Source organism: Megascapheus bottae, chromosome 2 (assembly GCF_031878675.1).
Source record: "Megascapheus bottae isolate mThoBot1 chromosome 2, mThoBot2.hap1, whole genome shotgun sequence".
NCBI lineage: Eukaryota > Metazoa > Chordata > Mammalia > Rodentia > Geomyidae > Megascapheus > Megascapheus bottae.
Window position 1 is genome coordinate 61,129,229 of NC_143510.1, and position 16,898 is coordinate 61,146,126.

A 16,898-nucleotide genomic window follows, 5' to 3' on the forward strand; every position below is an offset into this window, starting at 1 on the left:
AAAATACATGTCATTGAGTAGCTTGATAAAGTTTTGGAGCTTCTGAGTCACTAAGTCAGCAGGTTCATGTTGCAGGTGAGTGGGGGCAAAGCATGCTATTTGCTTTATATGCTATTCATTTGGACACCAAGGAGGCTCACTGAAATAGATTTTTCATAAGAGATAGTGTACTCTCTGGCCTCATTGTAACTGCCTGTTTCCTTCTCTCTTCATCTTCTAAATTAAATTTTATGAAGTCTGAATCTTCTGGGTTATGATGTATATATGTAGGTGCTTAGTAAGAACCAAAGCTGGCTTTCAAACAAGAGCATACAGATCTCAGGTCCAAAAGCCAGAGGAGAAATTCCTAGCATCATTTAGCTTATATTTTCTTCAGTTGATAATAAGCATTTCAATGATAGTAATTTAGTGGATAAACTCATAATAGTTTAAAAAAAATAAAAGTGTAAGTTGCACTATAAAAAGATAATAGTTTGGCCGGGAGTTTGGCCTAGTGGTAGAGTGCTTGCCTAGCATGCATGAAGACCTTGGTTCAATTCCTTGGTACCACGTACATAGAAAAAAGCCGGAAGTGGTGCTGAGGCTCATCAAGTGGTAGAGCTCTAGCCTTGAGAAAATAAGGACAGTGCTCAGGCCCTGAGCTCAAGCCCAGGACTGGCAAAAAAAAAAAAAAGAAATATATATATATATATATATATATATATATATAAATAATAGTTTGTCTTTTTGGTTGGATTCCAACTTGTGTTTTTATAATTTTTTTTCCATTGATTCTGGGTGCTCTCCCTGAGCTGCTTTTGCTCAAGGCTAGCACTCTACCACTTGAGCTACACCACTTCCAGCTTTTTCGGAGTAGTTTATTGGAGCTAAAGAGTCTCACGGACTTTACTTGCCAGGCTGGTTTTGAGCCGCTATCTTCAGATCTCAGTCTCCTGAGTAACAAGGATTACAGGAATGAGTTAGTAGGGCCGGGCAATTTTTTTCTTTTTTCTTTTTTTTTTTTTGCCAGTCCTGGGCCTTGAGCTCAGGGCCTGAGCACTGTCCTTGGACTTTCTCAATGCTAGAACTCTACCATTTGAGCCACAGCACCACTTCTGGCTTTTTTCTATGCATGTGGTACCGAGGAATTGAACCCGGGTCTTCATGCATGCTAGGCAAGCACTCTACCACTAGGCCAAACTCCTGGCCCCGGGCCTGTCAATTTTTTAAAAAAAATCTCTTTTGTCAGAGTTAAGTTTTAATGTTTAATTTTTGTTTACAGCTTCCTAGGTTTTCCCCATTGCTAACTGTACAGGATTATACAGTTTATTGCTTTTTTCCCCCTTTTTGTGCTGGGGATTGAACCAAGGGCCTTACATATTAAGCATACATTCTACTACTGAAATAGAACCCCTAGGCTTGGGCTGGGAGTTTGGTCTAGTAGTAGAGTGCTTGTCTAGCATGCATGAAGACCTGGGTTTGATTCCTTGGTACCTCATAGAAAAAAAAAAAAGCCAGAAGTGGTGCTATGGCTTAAATGGTAGAGCTGTAGCCTTGAGAAAGCTCAAGGACAGTGCTCAGGCCTTGAGTTCGAGCCCCAGGACTGGCAAAAAAAAAACTACCAGACTTGCTCCAGTGTTTTTTTATTCCCACTTAAAAAAAAAATAGGCAATCTTTGTAGTGTGTGATTCATTCACTTCTGTTCTTTTTTTTTTTTTTTTTGCCAGTCCTGGGCTTGAGCTCAGGGTCTGAGCACTGTCCTTGGACTTTCTCAAGGCTAGAGCTCTACCACTTGAGCCTCAGCACCACTTCTGGCTTTTTTTCTATGTATGTGGTACTAAGGAATCGAACCTGGGTCTTCATGCATACTAGGCAAGCACTCTACCACTAGGCCAAACTCCCGGCCCTCACTTCTGTTCTTTAACTATTGAAAAGCTAGGCTCCAGTGGCTCATTCCTATAATCCTCATCAGGAGGTTGAGAGCTGAAGATGAAGATAGCAGTTTGAAGTCAGTCCAGGGAGGAAAGTCCATGAGACTCTTCTCTCCATTAAACTGCAAGAAAGCCAGAAGTGGTGCTATGGTAGGGGGCTAGATGAGCGAATAAGCTCAGGGACAGTACCCAGGCCCTGAGTTTAAGCCCTAGGACTGACACCCCTCTACCCATACTCCACACACACACAAAAAATCTGTGAGGACGATGGACTTTGGAAGAGTTGTTGCAGTATTATTGCCTAGTAGAGAACATTGAATCTGGGGCTGAGAAGTTTGCTTAGTGGTAGAATGCTTGCCTGGCATGTATGAAGCCCTGGGTTCAATTCCTTAGTACCACACACACTGAAAAAGCAATGGCTCAAGTGATAAGAGTGCTAGCCTTGAGCACTGAAGCGAAGGGTCAGAGTCCAGGCCCTAAGTTCAAGCCCCAGAACTGGCAAAAAAAAAAAAAAAAGCATTGAGGCCGGGAGTTTGGCCTAGTGGTTAAAGTGCTTGCCTAGCATGCATAAAGACCCGGGTTCGGTTCCTCGGTACCACATACATAGAAAAAAGCCGGAAGTGGTGCTGAGGCTCAAGTGGTGGAGCTCTAGCCTTGAGAAAGTCCAAGGACAGTGCTCAGGCCCTGAGCTCAAGCCCAGGACTGGCAAAAAAAAAAAGCATTGAATTTGATCTTCCCTAGAGCTTATTTTGTGGTAATCCATTTTCTCTACTAAAGAGGCTTGACTATACTTAGAAAATAGTTATTTTGACAATGAAAAAAAAACTTCACTACATGAATATTCTTTATTGAGAATAAAATACTCTAAACTTATTAAACTCAGAGGTAGTCATGTCCCCTTCCAAATAAACTTTACAGTCCGCTTTTACATTTAATACATTCTTAATTATAATATAAAAGGAAGTCACTGAAAGCTTATAAAATCAGTTATGAAATCTATAAAGGTGTGAAGTTATGAGTATGCTAAATATGCTTATTTGCAGTACTGTTTCTCTTTTAGATAATACCGACTCTTGGCACTCTTTCTAATCGGGCCATTATTTCCTTCCCCTACACCTAGTCATGAAGATGTACATAATTGTTCATAAAATGAATTGTATTCTTATAGAGTAAGAAATATCTCAACAGAGAGCTTACACTGTTGGAATTAAGACATTATGCTATGCTTATTTTTCTAGATTCCCTAGGGAAATGTACTTGCAATCCAGCACCAGTTTATACCTTCTAAACATAGAGCTAACAACAGCCTTTTTAGATAGATTTCAGATGTGAATTTCACTTGTGAAGTTCCTAGACTTTCAGAGGTGTTGAAAGGAGGAGACCCTTAACATTTATGACGTGCCTGGTACGGTGGCTCACACCTGTCGTCCTAGCTACTCAGGAGGCTGAGATCCGAAGATAGTTCCGAGTCAGCCTAGGCTGGAAGTGGTGCTGTGACTCGAAAGTGGTAGGGCATTCGCCTTGAGCTGAAGAGCTCGGGGACAGGGCCCAGGCCGACCAAGGTCAAGCCCCATGAGCTGCCAAAACAAAACATTCAGCATCTCCTGTGATTAAGCACCATAATTAATTCTGACATTTCTGTCTGCAAGGATGTAACATTTCTCTATGATTGACATCTTTTCCATTTAGATTCAAGTTTATGAACATTGCTTTGCCAGTAGTCATGGTAACACTGGTCACATATGAGCAGGCATTCAAGAAAGCTAATGCCTCTTCACGAAAGCTTTGAATATCAGATGACTAACAAATGTTAAGTTTTTCAGGGTAACTTCATTTTTATGTGAGGGCAAAATGCTATTTACTTTTTGTGTGTGTATTGGGGGGGGGTGGGCGTCATGGGGCTTGAACTCAGCCTGGGCACTGTCCCTGAGCTCAAGGGTAGTGCCCTATCCCTGGGCCTGGGCGGTGTCCCTGAGCTCTTCAGCTCGAGGCTATTGCCCTACCCTTGAGCCAAGCTTCACTTCCTGTTTTCTAGACTTCAATTGGTGATGAGTCTCAGGAGGTCCTTTTGTACCAGGATGGCTTTGACCCTTGATCCTCAGATCTTTGCCTCCTGAGTAGCTAGGATTACAGCCGTGCAAGATGCTGTTTATAACAAGGTCTATCCCACCCTCTTCAAATTATCCACCTGAGTACGAGCTGTTCTTCCTCCATCTGGACAAGTATGAAACGCACCAGCCTGTGGTATCTCTTCTACCAGCTTCTAGTATCCAGTCATGGACAGCTGAGGTCTTCATTTTACAGCTAAGAAAACTGCATGAGTGGTAGACTTGAATCAAGGGTTCCTACATTCTAGTTCTCATCTTACTCCTGCCTTTTTATCCTGAAGAGTTTTTTAATCATGTTGGTTTCTCTAGGAAAGTATTACACCTAAACTGCGAAGTGTAACCACCAACTTTGGCTAAGAATAGTGAAAAGTGTTAGGCATTTTAGTGGCCTTTTCTCACCACAGAATTCCATAGGTGTGTTTTGTCTATGGGGGAGGGTGGACATCTTGATGCAGGGCATCATCAGTTGCTAAGCACACACCAACACTGAGCTCCACCCCTATTCCTGTCTGTCTTGGAATGATAGGTTTTAAGTTTGGTTCAGAGACAAATTTTGGGTTAATAAAAAATAACTCACCTTAATGCTTAGGAACCAATTCAGAATTTAGTTCATGTCTCCTTAACTGCCCTCAGGAAAGTTAGACTCTCCAGTTGAAACATGGTGCAGGGTTTGGTGGCAAATCAAGTATAATCTTAATACTTTAATATATAAAAATCAAATTTTGCATTATACTTTCAATTATATAAATTACACTTAAATAAAAATAACCAGGATGTTTAGGTCATTACTAGATTTTACAGGTTTGGTTAGATAATAACAGATGTGCAGATAGAATAAGCTTGGCACCTAAATGATTTGTATATTTCAGTCCTTCACTGAGTTCTAAGCCCAGTGTAGTTTCATTTTACACTGCTATAGAATTGAAGAACTTTAAAGGCAACTCATTGCTTAGAAATCCACAGTACACAAGTACTCTACTCGTCCCCCAACCCCTTGATCTTTCTTTTTTTTTTTTTTTTTGCCAGTCCTGGGCTTGAGCTCAGGGCCTGAGCACTGTTCTTGGACTTTCTCAAGGCTAGAGCTCTACCAGTTGAGCCTCAGCACCACTTCCGGCTTTTTGTTCTATGTATGTGGTACCAAGGAATCGAACCCGGGTCTTCGTGCATGCTAGGCAAGCACTTTAACCACTAGGCCAAACTCCTGGCCCCCCTTGATCTTTCGCTCCCTTACAATTTAAACATCCAATGCATTAACACAGGTAAAATCCTAATGGAAACTGGCTGCTTGAAAGAGAGCACTTTTGAGTAAGAACATTGCTTTCCGATTTTTTTTTAAAGGTAGCTTATACTGCTATTAGGCAAGTAACAATATCCTTTCTGCAAACTTTGTGGAGTGCAAGTGAAAGCACTATTTAGAGTTTTTCTTTACACATCATATGCAAACACTGGTCAGTTGTTACCAGTGAAGCAGAACAATACCTAGTGTCATATAATGATCCAAAGTCCTTCTGTTTCCTGAAGTGTGGGAGGAGCAGGTTTCCGGAACCCTTTTTGTCATTCAGTATATACTTTTAGGCTATGAGGATATAAAAATGAATTCTCCATCCAAGTAGACTGTGACCTCAGAGCTTGTCTACTAAGAAAACCCATGTGAAGTAGGTCATATATAGTGTTGTAAATTCAGTAGTCAAGATCAACAGTTTGATTTGCGGGAGTGAAGAGGTATGGCCTTAAGCTCCAGATTTCCTGGGAAAGAGCGGGATAGAATTGCATGACGTGATGATAAGCAAAGTCTTCCTGCTGGAAGGTGACAGCTGAAGTCTGTCCACGCTGCCTCTCCCCCACGCCAACTCCTGAATTTGAACTAAAGGATTTTTACCCTTGCTAGGCAGGCACTTTACCACTTCAGCTGGAATGCAGTTTTAAAGGTGGGCCAGAAAACAAAATGTAGTGGATCTGAATGTCTTTCCAGACCCATACAGGAATAACATGCTAAATGTTTAGCAGCTCGTTTTTTCTTTTGCCAGTATAAGGACTTGAACTCGGTGCCTTTTGCTTTTAATTTCGCCATTTTTGCTCACAGGTGGTGCTCTACTGCTTCTGGCTTTTTGCTGGGCAACTGGAGATGAGTCTCTTGGATTTGTCCCCACTGGCTTTGAACCTTGATCCATACATCTCAGCTTCCTAAGTAGCTAGGATTACTGGTGGGAGTCACCAGTGCTTAGCTAGAATTAGCCAATATTTGTATCATTTCTTAGTGAATCTATGAACAGATGGCATGATTAAGAAGAAGATTCAGGATGACTCAGACTAATAGTGTAGTGGTATCAGTAATTGAGACAGAAAATATAGTAGGGGAAAACTACTCTGTTCACTGTCGAGTGAGACACCTATGGGTCATATCCAGGTGTGTATGTCCAGTGGGCAGTTGGACATAAATCTGAGGCTTGAAGGAAGGCAGTTATGCATTAGGATATCCTCAGAAACTGGTATCCAGCCGCAGAGAAGCAGGGACACTGAAACTGGCATCCAGCCGCAGAGAAGCAGGGACACTGGCTCTCGAAGGAGAAAGACAACTGATGTGCCGCTTTAGGGCTCTGTAGACAACTTTGCCATCCTATCATAATTTATTGGGCCGCTGAGACATGTTTGCCTATTTTCTCTCATGGCTCGTTGGAACATTAGCAAAGCTAAATATCCTCAGTCTTGTGATCGTTTCTTCCTTTGTGGAGAACTTGTTAGGTATAGCATTTCTTCATAAATAGCACTTGGCAGAGTCTTGTATGTAGTAGGTGCTCAATAAATGTTCATCATTTGCTTGTATTCATCTCGATTTTCATATAAAAATTGACTCCCTTTTTTCTTCCAGGAACTTCTTTTTTGCTTCTCAAATTCAACTTCTTAACAATTTCTAGGATTACTTCAAGATTAAGTGTAAATGGAAAACATCTGATTGTTGTTTTCCATTCTGAAGTGAATCATTCATTACTACCCCGCACACACTGGGGGGAAGACTGTGGAGTTTATTCAGTTGAGGTACTGCCAAAGGGAGTTAAGAGTTGCCATTACCTGGAGTGACTAATCCCTGATTCCAGGTAATGATGGAGGTTGAGTTTCACATTTTACTTGAAAAACACATGCAGAAGAGTCAGTAAAAATAGGAACAAACTAGGCTTTGTTGCAGCTGAGTGACTTGGCAATGTTTTGTATAGAGGAATCATTGGGCATGAATGATTTGATACTAGGATAGAATCCAATTTCCCTTGGGAAGGAAATATAATGTCTTTTTTGAGAGCACTAAAGTCCTGGGATTTCTCTGGAATAACCACGTTTGTGAGGTGTGAGCCATGTCCAGGGACTGTAACCTGAGGTGGGGAGAGGGAGAACAAGAAACAATTGTATGAGTTACTTCAATGTTTTGTAGTGCCAATACTGAAAACATTGATAGCCACCACTAAAATGCATCCTTTGTGCAATACATGAAACAATCTGCCAGGCCTCGTGAGCTGGTAGCTGAGAGTTACTCAAGGCTTGTTGACATAGATCAGTTGTTAATGCTGTTGCCAAGCATTACAGAATGAAAGAAAGACACATGGGTATCTTATCTGGTAAGGCAGGAGAAAGAAGGAAGCAGTAAGCTTCTCCTGCCATTTTCGTGGAGGGCAAAGGCGAAGAGTTATTGTCCCAAGTCTATACTTAATATCCTTTCCTTGTTGGAAATCACAATGACAACTTTTCCCGATTCCCATTTTCCTTGCTGATCTAAATGTATAAATCCTCTTTTTTTTGGGGGGGGGGGGCGATCATAGGGCTTGAACTCTGGGCCTGGGTCCTGTCCCTGAACTCTTCAGCTGGAGGCTAGCACTTGACCATGGTGCCACCTCCAGATCTTCCTTTAAAGGTTTCTTCCAAAAGATCTCTATATAGCCTCCACTGGCCTTGAATTCCTAATTCTGCCTAAACCTTCCCAGTGCTGCAGTTAGAGGCAAGAGTTCTTTTCTCTGTACCATTCCTGGAATTTGTTATTCAATTATTTATTTAAAGACAGGGTTTTGCTGTGTAGGATATTTTTTTTTCATGCATGCCTTGGCTAATTGAATACTTCTTTTAAGATGTACTTGTTTAGTTCTTTAGCCATTTTTTTTCTTTTGCCAGTCCTGGGGCTTGAACTCAGGTCTGGGCACTGTCCCTGAGCCTCTTTGTGCTCAAGGGTAGCACTCTACTACTTGAGCCACAGCAGCACTTCCAGCTTTTTTGAATAGTTTATTAGAGGTAAGAGTCTCATGGGCACTTTTCTGCCAAGGCTGGCTTTGAACCTCGATCCTGAGTAGCCAGGATTACAGGTGTGAGTCACCGGTGCTTGGCTCCCCTGCCCCGCCCCCCTTTTTTTGCTAGTCTTGAAATTAGGGGCTGGGCACTGTCCTTGCGCTTTCTCAGGGCTAGTGCTCTACCACTTGAGTACTTTGTGCTTTTTTTCTGTGTATGTGGTACCAAGGAATCAAGCCTAGGCTTTGTGTATGCCAGGCAACCACTATACCACTAGACCACACTCCCAAACCCTGTAGCCCATTTTTGATTGGACTGTTTTTTTTTTGTTGTTGTTAATTTTTTAGTGTTTTCTAAGTTCCTTATATAACTGTGGAAATCAATCCCTTGCCAATAAGTTTCAGATATTTTTCCCATACTGTAGACTTTCTTTTAATTCTATTGTTTCCTTTGAAACACACAGAAGTTTCTCAGTTTGATATAATCCCATTTTTCTATTTGTATCTTTTGTCTATTTATCTATTTTTGTGATTTGAATGCTTTTTATTTCTTCTGCCTAATTGCTCCAGCTAAAATTTCCAGTCTTATATTCAGTAAGAGTGATGGAAAGCAGTAACTACACTGTTGTCTTCTATTCTTATTTTTCTCCCTTTCTCCTTCCCTCTTCATCCCCTTTTCCCTCCCTCCTCCTCCTCTTCCCCCTCTTTCTCTCTTTCTTTCTTTTCTCTCCCTCCTTTCCTTCCTCCCTCTCTTCTTCCTTCTCTCCTTCCTTCCTTCCTTCCTTCCTTCCTTCCTTCCTTCCTTCCTTCCTTCCTTCCTTCCTTCTGTCCTTCCTTCCTTCCTTCCTTCCTCTTTCTAGTCCCAGGGCTTGAACTCAGGGCCTCGGCACTGTCCCTGAGATGTTTTTTCTCAAGGCTAGCACTCTACTATTAGAGCCACACCACTACTTGGGCTTTTTCTGTTTGTGTGGTTCTTAGGAATCAAACCCAGGGCTTCATTCATGCTAGGCAAGCACTCTACCACTAAGCTACATTCCCAGCCCGTCTTTTTTTTTTTTTTTTTTTTTTTTTAATCATGAAGAGATGTTGAATCTTAGCAGATGATTTTTGGGCAGCTGTTGAAACAATCATATGGTATTTGTCCTTTATTCTGTATCATGTTATTCATTTGTGTGTGTCAAACTATCCTTGCATCCCTGAGAGGAATCCTACTTGGTCATGTGTATTATCTTTGGATATGCTGCTGAATTTAATTTGCTGCAATTTTGGTTTGCTCCCCCCCCCCCCCGCCGCCCTGCCCTCCCATGCCCTGTTTGTAGGACTTGAACTCTGGGCCTGGGTACTATCCCTGAGCTCTTTAGCTCAGGGCTACCGCCCTATCTTTGAGTCACAGCACCACTTCCAGTTTTCAAGAGGTTAATTGGAGATAAGAGTCTCCCGGGACTTCAGTGCCCAGGCTGACTTTGAACCTCGATCCTCAGATCTCAGCCTCCTGAGTAGCTAGGATTACAGGCGTGAGCCACCTAGCCCTGCTTCAATTTGCTGCAATTTTATCAAGAACTTTTGAACATCTGTGTCATCAGGGATATGGTTCTGCAGTTTCCTTTCCTTGGTATCAGGGTAATGCTGGCCTCGGTTATAATAGTTTAGCAGAGTCTCTTCCATTTCAAAATTTTGGACTAGTGTAAGTAACAACAGAATCAATTCTTGAAATGTTTCGTAGAATTTTGCACTGAGGTAGTAAAATCCTGGACTATTTACATTGAAGATTTTTTTATTGTTTAATTTTTATGCTCCTGGTCTTGAACTCAAGGTCTGTGTGTTATCCCTGAGCTTTTTGCTCAAGGCTGGCAGTCTATCATTTGGGATACCCCTACACTTCCAGGTTTTTGGTTGTTAACTGAAGATTAGAGGCATGAACTACTGGTGTCCAGCAGGTAATGTTTTAATTGTTGCTTCAGCCTCATTAGTTACCATTGGTCTTTAAAGGTGCTGGAATCTATGGTACTATCTATAACTGTGTAATCAATCTTTTGGACGCCAGAGGGGATCTGCTCTAGGTCTCAGGAGGCAGCTTGCAGCTGTTACTAGGCCTATAACCCCCCCTAAGCCACTATTGTGTAAACTGTGGGACTCAGATCATACCTTTTCCCTCTCCATGTGAGGAGCCAAAAATCCCAATGCGGTGGTCCAAAGTCTGTGGGTTGTGAAGATGTTCCTAGGTCTTCTGGGGTCTGGGGAGACAGTGTTTGGGCTTGTGGTACCCACATACCTGGAGGTGTGTGTAGGCAACGGAGGGAGACCTTTTCTTGGATCTCTGGGCTGAGAACGGGAGGTAGTGGAGTTTAGTCCTTTTAGTCCTGGAACTGCAGGACATGGATGGATATGTCCCTAAGTCATGTAGTATCAACTCTGGTGTGATTAATATCACATGCCTTGTGATATTGATAATTTCAGTCTTGGAGCTAAAAAAAAAAAGTGGTCCCCCAGGTTCAAGTGAAAGTGAAAGCCAAGGGTTTTCATAGATACAGCTGCGGTCGCAAGACCATAGGCTGGGAAGAAGACGTGGTGAATACAAGTGTTGGGGAGTGGAGCCACTGTGGCTGCATTCCTGGAGTTAGACGTTTTCAGCTCCGCATGGACAGGTATGGGTGAACCTGGGAATTGGCAATGTTGGCTACAACTCTAAGGTTGTAAACGTGTGGGTATAAGGCTGTTTGGTCTTGAAGCGACAGGACTCAGAGCTGTCTGAGCAGACACAGGCTCTAATTTCCTGACAGGGTCAAGGTTAGGCTGCTAGCTCTTCCTTTTAAGCTGCTAGCTCTTGAGTCAAGATGGGGACTAACAATAGCTGTTGAAGCTGTTTGAGTTCTGAGAGCTGAGAACCTTCTTTGAAGCTGAAGAATCATTTTTAGACTAGCCAGCTCTCCAGATTGGGTATAAAGCTGGTAAGTTCCAGGGGATTCTCCTGAATGTTTAGAAGTGTCAGTCTACTGCTATACTTAAGGGTCTGGCAATTTGCTGCTGACCTGATAGAGCAGTTTCAGTCCAAGATTGAAGGGCCAATTACTTGGTTCTTTTTTTTTTTTTTAGGTTGTCTTTCAAATTATCCATGCTGCTAGAGCTCTTGTCACTTTGCTGGCTTTCAGAGTTCTTCCTCATCACTGTTCTTGCAATACAATTTCTCCTTCTCTCTGGCAGTTATACACAACTACATGGACTCCCTTCCAATCTTATTATTAATGAGGTTTAATTATTTTTCATTTTTTACTTTTTGTGGGTCGTGGGGCTTGTGCTCCGCCTGGGCGCTGTCCCTGAGCTCTTCAGCTCAAGGCTACCGCTCTACCCTTGAGCCAAGCCCTCTACCCTTGAGCCAAGCCCTCTACCCTTGAGCCAAGCCCCACTTCCTGTTTCCTAGAGGTTAACTGGAGATAAGAGTTTCAGTCCTTTTGTGCCAGGGCAGGCTTTGAACCTTGATCCTCAGCTCTCAGCCTCCTGAGTAGCTAGGATTACAACAGGCGTGAGCCACTGCACCCGGCTCATGAGGCTTATTCTTTATCATAAAAAATATCATACAAAATAGTTTTGGCTTCAATTAACATTTTTCCAGAATGTTTTCTTTCTGATTTGTTCCTATCATTCCTACTTCAGCTGCGCCCACCCCTTTCAATTACAAGCCTGATGCTGCTTTTGAATTTTCCAGGATTATTTTAGATATCTCCTGGGTGAGTCTTGTGAGTTCTATAATGTTATTAAGAACCAAGATTGCATACTTACATTTATCATATAGGAACCAGGCAAGAGAAGTAGATAATACTCTCCAAATTTGTTGGTTCTAAATGGACAGATATGTTTTCTGTCTTGGACTTCCACAATTACATTGGGTAATGGATTTCTATTATGATCCAAAACTTGTCCTTTTATGCCTAAACACAAAAAATGAGTATAAACATCACATTTTCTAGCATATGGAATATTTTCCTGTAATAATTTAAGGCAAGTATGCTCAACATTTATTAGCTACTTTGGGTTAATAATGTATCGTAGGAGGGAAGGTATTTTTGATCTCTACATTATAGTCAAGCTGCCAGTCTGTTTTTTTTTTTTTTGTGGGTCATGGGTCTTGAACTCTAGGCCTGGGCACTGTCCCTGTGCTCTTCAGCTCCAGGCTACCACCCTACCTTTGGGCCTGGGTGTTGTCCCTGAGCCACAGCCCCACTTCCTGTTTTCTAGTGATTAACTGGAGATAAGAGGAAGGCTTTGAACCACGATCCTCAGATCTCAGCAGCTAGGATTACAGACGTGAGCCACCGTGCCCTGCTGCCAGTCTGGTTGATAGCTTTGTTTAGTTCTGAGTGTTATTCTGCTCATTGTACATATCATCAAAATGAACAAACAGATGACCATCTAAGTTCATTCCTATCATTCCCAAGTTGTTTGTTCAAGCATCAATGTATACTGTAACGTGCCACCAGTGGATTTCATAAAATCCCAAACAAAAATCAATTCCAGTGTATTCATTTCTAAGAATATTTATCTATGTCTTACAGTCAGGTAAACTATGGGGAAAACTTGAAGCATGCAATTGACTGATGGGAGATTTAATAGTACTAAGACAATATTTATGAACACTTAGTAGGTTCCAGGCCCTATGCCGAGTGTTTCAGGTGCATTTTCTCTTAGAAACTTCACATCAACACTAAGTTGTCTGGGGGCTCAATTGTTGAGTGCTTGCCTCCTATGCCCAGGGTCCTGGGTTTGATATCTAACACCACAACAAACAATTCCTCAGCTGATAAGCTGAGGTCCAGACAATTGTGGTTCCAGCTTTCAAACACATTAGGTAACCAAACAGCTTGGGAACTCCCTAGCCACTGGTCCTCTAGGCCAGCTTGTCCATGAAAACAGGCCAACAAGACAGTCACAGATTCTAGATGTGTCTAAGTCTTAGACCTAGAAGCCTCTTAGTGAGTGGTGAAGGTAGCTCAACTTGACCAATTTCAGTAATTTCCTTAAAGGAATCTCAACAAGGGGGTACTTGTCTCTAACATCTACAAATAAAATACTCTGACATTGAGGAGGAGAGAAGATTACTGTAAGTAATAACCATATGCACCGGTATTTTGAAACATTTCATTATTAAACTAGAAAGTTGTCTCTATCTTAAACCACAAGGGGGCAGGGTTGATGTGTGTTTGTAAATACTGGGTTGTTCCCATCAGATTACAGGGACAGGAAGGTAGTTAATATTCTTCAAGCAGTGCACAGGTGGCTCACGCCTGTAATCCTAGCTTTTCAGGAGACTGAGATGTGAGGATCGCAGTTTCATGCCAGCTTAGGCAGGAAAGAACTTGAATCTCCTATCTCTAATTAACCACCAGAAAACTGGAAGTGGCACTGTGGCTCAAAGTGGTAAAACACCAGCCTTGAGGGAGAAAGGTCAGGGACAGTGCCCAGGCCTTGAATTCAAGTCCTATGACTAAATAAATAAATAAAGAAAGAATATATGTACTTTTATATGTGTGCACCAGGACTGGGAATTGAATTCATGATCTATCCCTTAGCTTTTTTGCTCAAGGTTGGCATTCTGTCAGTTGGTGGGAGCCACAGCTCTACTTTTGGCATTTTGGTGGTTAACTGGAGGTAAGAATCTCATTGACTTTACTGCCCAAGCTGGATTTGAACCATTATACTCAGTCTCCTGAGTAGTTAGGATTATAGGCATGAGCCCACTGGTACCTGGCTAAATGAAATTTTAAGCCCTCCAAATTAATAACAGCAGTGGTTATAGTGCAAGTTCTACATTATTTACCATTTTACAATGTTCTTTTTTTCTTTTTTTATTGTAATTAGTAAAAGGGTTACATGATATTTGCCAGATAGAAGGTGCATTAATTTCCCCCCTTTACAATGTTCTTATAATGGCAACATTCTGCCAGCACTATACTTTGAAGGTTACCCTTCCTCTGCAGAGCTTTGTGTTTCCTGCTCAGTTACATTCTCATGTTGATACTGATAAAGGGAGTTCAGAAAAGAATTCACATTGAAGAATTAATGTGGGGAGAGATCTAAGAGAAAGGTTAACTTAATACATACCTCATGAAGAAAAAGTCAAGGAAGGATAAAATGCCAGAATATGAAACAACAGAGGGCCTAAAACCAAGTCTGCTAGCATAATGAAGAAGGAAGCATATGTGTTCTCCTGCCAGTGGGCCTGCACATGCTATATTTTGTGTTAGGAAGGAATCAGTAAAATCATACAGACCTATGTGTACTTGTTTTATATATTCAATTAATGAGGCTTTGTTATCATTCCAAAAGTATGGAAGCTTCTCCTCACGAGGATATTTACAGCATGATAGCTCTAAGGTAATTTCAAAACACTGGGCCCAGATGTAGTTGTAATCTTGCATTCCACCTAAAAATAAGCAAATTTAATTTGTGTTAAGGCCTAAAATTGGAAGGGTGCCAAGTATCACATACACTGGGGACAAGTGAATGAGAAAGTTACAAGAAGAAACACATGAAGCTGGGTGCGGTGGCTCACACCTATAATCATAGCTACTCAGGAGGCTGAGTTCTGAGGATCATGGTTCAAAGCCAGCCTGGGTACTAAAGAAGGTGAGACTCTTATCTCCAATTAATCACTAAAAATGGGGCTGTGCTTAAGGGGTAGGGCGGTAGCCTTGAGCTGAAGAGCTCAGGGTCAGCGCCCAGACCCCAGAGTTCAAGCCCCATGACCAACAACAACAAAAAAGAAAAAAGAAAAAAAGAGAAGAAAAAAATACATGAAAGCATGAATTCATGTTAATATAAACATGATAACATCGGGCTTCACATCTCATTACCCAAGACATGACCAGTCAGTCCTAAATATTCTCATATGAATGTCTTAAAGATGACTGATATTTATTTGTGGTTCACAATTAAGTGAGGAGACTGGTTGCCCTGACTAATGCCTATAGTCCCAAGGAGATGATCAGGAGGATGAGTGTTCAAGGCCAGCCTGGACAGTAAGCTAGCAAGACCCTTCCCCCCATCTCTGCTTTGGGGGAGAGATAAATAGAAGGCTTACAATTCATGCCTATACAAGCCAAAATGTGACATCCCGTGTGAGAAAAGAAAAAAAGAGAAAAGGCTCTGGCAGGCAGAGTATGCCAGGGATCCTGAGTATGTTAAGGGTCCCTAGCTGAGTAGTTGGGCTTGAAATGCCAAGCTTAGGGACTTGCCGGGGGTGGGAGGGGCGGAACGGATAACACCAGCCATGGATAAAGCCAATCAAGTTTGGCCAGCAGAACCTACAAGTGGGTCAGGAAGCTTGTCTCTGAACTTCTCAAGCAGCTGGCTTTACTGCTGATTTCTGTCTGAGGACTCTCATATACATATTTGGGAACAATTTCCAATAGCAATTGTGAGTTTTAGTAAATTTCTGACACATGTGGATTTGTCTTGAAGTAATGTTATAGTCCACATGAAGGACAACTCTGCCACTGGGCTGAAGGGGTCTTCTGCTAGCCATGAAAAGGCAAGGGCAGGGTCTTCCCTGCTGGAAGTCTTAGTGGGTAGGGGCAGATGATAGACATCAGAAAGGGTCGAGGTGTCATGTGTCCGGCTGGACCTGCGGCTTGCACCCATCGGCTGTGGTCTATTTTTATTTTTAGTATCTGGAAAGAGGGAAGTGTGCCAGGCACAAAAGTACCAGTCCACGCAAGATTAATGGACAGCCTCTGCATCCAGAGTGCCATCTGGGAAGGAGCCTTTGGCAGTGGCCTTTGTGCAGAATGTGAATTGCAGGCTGGGGAAGAATGCTTTGCATTCCAGCCTACTGTCTTCCCTCTTGCCCTTCCTAATTTCCTTCTAATGATGTTCAGTTCCTAGACTAATATAAGCCTCGCATCCCTTGGATTTCTTCCCTATAATTCCTTCTGGTAAAAAATATCCTTCCTTTTCATTTGCCCTATATGGCAATCACCCTCTCCCCTATCTGACCATCCTATTCCAGTGGTAGAAAACTAGAGGTCCCTCTTGCTCTTCCTATCTAAACAGTTCTTTTGTTTAGCCTGTGAAGAAGGAGTTTTTGAAACCATGTATATCCTGTGATCAAGTTTCTTTTATGAACTGGAAGGTCTGGCAATATTAGCTTTCCATTTTCATGTAACAATAATTACCTGGATGTGCCTGTCTAGAAAGGACCAACATGGTAAATGTCTCCAAGATCTCTAATTCCTATTGTTTTTTGGCATTATACCCATATGCTATGCTGCATTATTTCAAAATCACTATTCTTTCTATAATTACACAGATACTACTATTATTTATGTACATTACACTTGAAAGTAAGATCTATGTCCTATTTGTCTGTCTTAGCAGACAGATGCTGACTAAATGTCCAAAGAAATGAAAGGGGCCATTGGCAAAGAGGAATGTATCTGAGCACCTTTTAAAGCATCAGTTACGGGGCCGGGAGTTTGGCTGTGGTTAAAGTGTTTGCCTAGCATGCACGAAGACCCGGGTTCGATTCCTTGGTACCACATACATAGAAAAAAGCCGGAAGTGGTGCTGAGGCTCAAGTGGTAGAGCTCTAGCCTTGAGAAAGTCCAAGGACAGTGCTCAGG

At 42.0% G+C, this 16,898-nt stretch overlaps 1 protein-coding gene across 1 annotated transcript in view; it reads right to left on the minus strand.

Annotated features, from left to right (window-relative positions):
* Positions 1–6,597: 6,597 nt before the first annotated feature.
* Positions 6,598–16,898, minus strand: part of Cpm (carboxypeptidase M) — a 57,900-nt gene continuing 47,599 nt past the window's right edge. The window contains exons 6-8 of the mRNA XM_090328233.1: positions 14,549–14,701; positions 12,061–12,209; positions 6,598–7,383 (exon numbers count right to left, since the gene is read on the minus strand). Coding sequence (XP_090184359.1) covers positions 7,141–7,383; positions 12,061–12,209; positions 14,549–14,701 — 545 coding nt within the window. The 3' untranslated portion in view covers positions 6,598–7,140. The remainder of the gene's footprint in view (positions 7,384–12,060; positions 12,210–14,548; positions 14,702–16,898) is intronic.